This window comes from Nansenia antarctica (assembly GCF_963989245.1).
Source record: "Nansenia antarctica genome assembly, chromosome: 15".
NCBI lineage: Eukaryota > Metazoa > Chordata > Actinopteri > Argentiniformes > Microstomatidae > Nansenia > Nansenia antarctica.
In genome coordinates this window covers 30,755,434-30,760,637 of record NC_137685.1, presented here as the reverse complement: position 1 = coordinate 30,760,637, position 5,204 = coordinate 30,755,434, and the positions used below count along the sequence as shown (strand labels likewise).

The 5,204-nt window shown below is 47.6% G+C and overlaps 1 protein-coding gene across 1 annotated transcript in view; it reads left to right on the top strand.

Moving 5' to 3' along the window:
* megf6b (multiple EGF-like-domains 6b) overlaps positions 1-5,204 on the top strand; it is a gene marked incomplete at both ends in the record, with an annotated part of 97,937 nt that extends 92,733 nt beyond the window's left edge. Inside the window, 7 exons of the mRNA XM_080545646.1 lie at positions 619-747; positions 1,035-1,163; positions 2,366-2,494; positions 3,432-3,560; positions 3,948-4,076; positions 4,577-4,705; positions 5,140-5,204. Coding sequence (XP_080401772.1) covers positions 619-747; positions 1,035-1,163; positions 2,366-2,494; positions 3,432-3,560; positions 3,948-4,076; positions 4,577-4,705; positions 5,140-5,204 — 839 coding nt within the window. The remainder of the gene's footprint in view (positions 1-618; positions 748-1,034; positions 1,164-2,365; positions 2,495-3,431; positions 3,561-3,947; positions 4,077-4,576; positions 4,706-5,139) is intronic.

Below are 5,204 nucleotides of genomic sequence, written 5' to 3'. Positions count from 1 at the left end.
TATACTGTATATAGGCATGTTGAAGAGAGATAGACAGCTCCGGAGGGATATAAAGAAAGACTGAAATACAATCATAAACATTAGTTCCCTTTCTCTCTTGAATTAAACTAATTTTCTCGGCTGATAACAACATCGTTAATTTTATTACGAGCCACTTGCATGAATGACAGTAGGCAGAGCGTCTCACATGGCTGTAATAACTGCATAACCAGTAGGTGATTTGCGTACGCAAGTCGAATACTCGACGTCGAGCTACGATCGTTTCCACGATCAAATTGACTCACGTTGAAATTGTATAAATCACTACGTTGACGTGGTTTTCTACGTACGACACGGGTAAGATCAACATTTGATCTAAGCACCCGTTATGAATGAGGCCCCAGGTCTGTGTGAGTCTGATGTGTTGATGCCATGTTCCTCTCTGTTGTGTGAGTCTGATGTGTTGATGTTCCTCCCTGTTGTGTGAGTGTGATGTGTTGATGTTGTGTGAGTGTGATGTGTTGATGTTGTGTGAGTGTGATGTGTTGATGTTGTGTGAGTGTGATGTGTTGATGTTGTGTGAGTGTGATGTGTTGATGTTGTGTGAGTGTGATGTGTTCATGCTCCTCTCTGTTTCAGCGTGTCCAGCGGGGCGTTATGGGCGTGACTGCGGGCGCGTGGCGCTGTGTGGGGAGGCGGCGCACAACCACCCGGCTACAGGCAGGTGTGTGTGCAGCGCCGGGAGACGAGGAGAACACTGTGGACAAGGTGAGGGGCGGGGATTCATCTCCTTAAATCATCTGTTATGAGTTTTATATTATTTCAAAATAGTGTTATTAGTGGTGTTATTTCTAAATAGAAATGGTATTATTAGTAAATAGTATTAATTTGAAATAAAAATGTTATTATTAGTGGTATTATTTCCAATAAAAATCATGCATGTCTGTAACATACGTGTGTGTGTTTGTGTGCATGCTTGTGTTCTTCTGTTATGTGTGTGTGTGTGTGTGTGTGTGTGTGTGTGTGTGTGTGTGTGTGTGTGTGTGTGTTGGCAGGCTGTGCCCCGGGCTGGTTTGGAGCAGACTGCGCCCAGCGGTGTAACTGCAGTAATGGAGGACTGTGTGATTCTGTCTCTGGGAACTGTACCTGTGGCCTGGGCTGGACCGGCCCTCACTGTGCTACAGGTGAGAGAGACTGTACTGTACACCAGGGGAGAGAGACTGTACTGTACACCAGGGGAGAGAGACACTGCAGGACGGGACTCATTGTAATGCACGTACGTCTCCAGATGAAAGACACTGTAGGGAACGAGTCTGTACTGCCAGTGTATTCATCATCTAAACCTTCTGGCTGCTGTTTGCCTCAAGCTTAGACCAGGTGAGGCTGGTGGAGGTAGAAATCATTGGAATGCATGGAATGGAATGAGATGATATCTTCACAATCACAAGGGCCTTCATAATGATCTTGTTATCAAATGAAAGCTAACACCTGTGGGGTGGCTCTAGAAGTGTCAGAATCAAAATCTATGTTACTGTGTCAGAGTAAATAGAGCTAGAACATTATAAAACATCTCAAATTCAGTCTCCGCCTAAAAAAACAACAGCTTTTACAGTGAATATCACCTTGGAAACCTGATGACCAAGCCCAAATCATCTAGGAATCAGTACTCCAGGGTCTTATTAGTACTTGTGCCAAAGTCGATGCTAGTAATGTGAGCAAATGCAACTTTGTACCTGTTTTAGTACAGGTATGTTTAGGCGGACACCTATATGTTTAGGCCATTTGGAGATATGTTGGCACCATCTTTGACCTTTGACCTTTCTCATGTATCAGATTATTATTTTTGGGGGGGGGGATTTTTTTGGGTTGGCCGACCAATGGTATGGAATGACACATTCTCCAGTTGGAGAAAACTGGATGTGACTTCGGCCGTGTTTACCGTCTCTGGAAAAAAATGGTGGCATCGTATAGCATGCAAAGTTGTGAAAAAAATGTGATATCGATGAAGAGAATTGATTGAGGTAAACTCTTCGGATGCCCATCGGGGTCCGTTGGCTCCTATGAGGTTAATGACTCCAGGGAGACTGTCCCTGTAATCTCTTAATTGCAAATCGCTTTGGATACAAGCGCCTGCTAATGATATGCTGCTTAGTTTTTGTATAGCATATTTATATATTTATACTAACATAACACTATTACCATTGAGGACGACCTATGTTACAGAAACAATTGTTGATAATGTATGTATCGCTATACTTATATAGATTCGTGTGTAGTTATGTCAATTACAATAAGTATTACATAATTGTGTATGAAAAAGAGTATAAAAATGTAAATGGTGTGTGTGTGTCTCTCTGTGACTCTCCTGTCCCCCTGGTGGTGGTAGCGTGCGCTGCAGGGACGTTCGGGGCCAGCTGCCAGCTCAGGTGTGACTGCCGCAACAACGCCACGTGTGACAGGGCCACGGGAAGCTGCGCATGTGACCCGGGATACTACGGACACAAGTGTGAACACGGTGAGAGGGGAGCTTAGGACTCTTAGGGCTTTCACCCCGACAAAGAACTGTTGCGTTCGGGAACCTCCGAACGTTGGTGCTGTCTGGCGAACGAGCCCGCGTTCATACCAGTGTAACCAGAACCATCCGCGTCATCAACCATGGGTGATGAAGGGGCGGGATAAACAAAAATGGCATAACTAGAAGGCAGCTACTTCACTGGAAAAGAGGATAATATCTTCCACTACAGTATCTGACACATTTTTCTATGAAACAAAACAAAAGACACTTTCTACACACGTTCTCTTACTAATCAGCTGCTCCATTACTGGAATAGAAATGGCTTACGAAATTTGCGTTCGCGCATGTCCGCGCGTGTGTGTGTGTGTTTGCTGAGCATGTGAGGAAGATAATAATATCTAAATAATAAATGTATCTCTAATGATTAGATTTAGATTAGATTACATTTTGTCTCCTTCCTTCTTGCTGGTCTCTGCAGCCTAGAATATGACACACCCACTGATGATGTCATAGACACACCCACTGACGACGTGACTGTTCTACGTTTTGGTTCGCGCTTGAGAACCCCTATTTTCTGGTTGCTGCTGCGAACCAACTTTTCAGTCTCTGAACCAATTGAGTTTCGGTCTGAATGCGCCGGCTTGGTTTGCCAGACTTGGTTCGCGAACGCGAACCGGAACGGTTCTTTGGCGGTGTGAAAGCCCTAACATACACACGCACACGCACACACAGACACAGATCCAGATCCAGGGGAGGCTGGTAGAGGTTGACATTTGAGGTTTCACAACAGATGTTTCATATCGCTCCATGCATTACAATGATCCCATCCTCCCATATCCACCTCCAACAGCCTCCCCTGCACACATCCTCATACACTTCAGACACAAACACAAAACTAACCAGTGAACGTGTCCTGATCCTTATCTAACATCCCCAGCCTGCCCGCCTGGTCTCCACGGCCGGCTGTGCCAGCTGCAGTGTGACTGTGTGAACGGAGCCTCCTGCCACCCCGCGTCAGGCCTCTGTGTCTGCCCCCCAGGGTACCAGGGCCCCCGCTGCCACAGAGGTGAGGACAGGAGGACAGGAGAGCTGTGATACTGTCACTAACCCTCTGGGGTTGACAAAGTGGTCAGATCCGAATTTAAAGTTTATTTATCATCTGCACAGGATAAAGCTGTCAACGTACAATGAAATTATGAGTATGTCAACAGTGCAGTGAAATATTAGGATATAAATGTAAAAAATACACAAATGTGTATACACACCTTTGTGCATTTTAAAATGTATATATATATAAAAATAAATAAATACATAATACAAAAGATACTATCAAGTAAGTAATTGAGTTGTAACTGTGCTACCTAATTTAAGGTCACAGGGCAAGAAGAATGGCCTGTTTTATGTGATATGAAACTCATTCACTCCTCCCCCCCCCCCCCTCCATCTCTCTCAGAGTGTGACCCGGGCACGTTTGGGCAGAACTGTGCCAGGTCGTGTGACTGTGAGGGGGACGCGCCCTGCGACCCTGTGATTGGTCGGTGTCTGTGTTCCTCAGGGAAGACCGGGCCCCGCTGTGACGCCGGTGAGACTCCGAGGAAGTTTCTGTCGACCTCAGGGGAGGCTGGGGGACCTCAGGAGAGGCTGGTGGAGGGGGAGGCTCAGGGGAGGCTGGTGGAGGGGGAGGCTCAGGGGAGGCTGGTGGAGGGGGAGGCTCAGGGGAGGCTGGTGGAGGGGGAGGCTCAGGGGAGGCTGGTGGAGGGGGAGGCTCAGGGGAGGCTGGTGGAGGGGGAGGCTCAGGGGAGGCTGGTGGAGGGAGAAATCGGAGGACGGGCTCATTGTAATGCATGGAACTGGACACGTGTTTGATACCATTCCTATTCCGTTCCATGCATTACAGTGAGCCCGTCCTCTGATTTCTACCTCCTCCAGCCTCCCCTGGTGTACCTCTCCCATGGAGGAGTTCCTCTACCCCAGTATTCCCTACAGTATACTCAGGCTATTTAGGAGTCTGTTAACACATTTTCTGGAGCTGTAGTCTTATGTGTGTGTGTGTGTGTGTGTGTGTGTGTGTGTGTGTGTCAGACTGTAAGGCGAACCACTACGGCCCAGACTGCACAGAAAGCTGTGAATGTGACAACGGAGGTCAGTGTGATCATCGGAACGGCCGCTGCACCTGTCTGAACAGCTGGATTGGACTCACCTGTCAGGAAGGTAATGATGACTAACCAGCTCACTGGTACATCTGTCCTGTCTGACACACACACACACACACACACACAGGTACATCCCATCCTCTCTGACACACACACACACACACACACACACACACACACACACACACACACACACACACACACACACACACAGGTACACCCTGTCTTGTCTGACACACTCTCCTCGTCCCAGTGACAGGGCTTGTCATAACGTCAGTGAGGTTGACGGCAGCTGACATGATAATGCCAAGTTTGTCATGCTGACATTTAGTTTAGTTTAGCCAGCGGGGGAGATGAACAGTGTTGTTGAGGAGGCATGTTGCCCTTGAGGCTGGTTTGTTGAGCTGTTAGTTGATCATGACTGTGTCCTGTCCTGCCCTGTGTGTTGAGAAGGGTTGACAGCTTCCCTCTGCCTCTCACCTGTGTCCTCAGGTGGGCCTCCTCGACTCCCCTTCAGAACCAGGAGGGAGGACCCCTCCCATCTAAACGCGTTATAG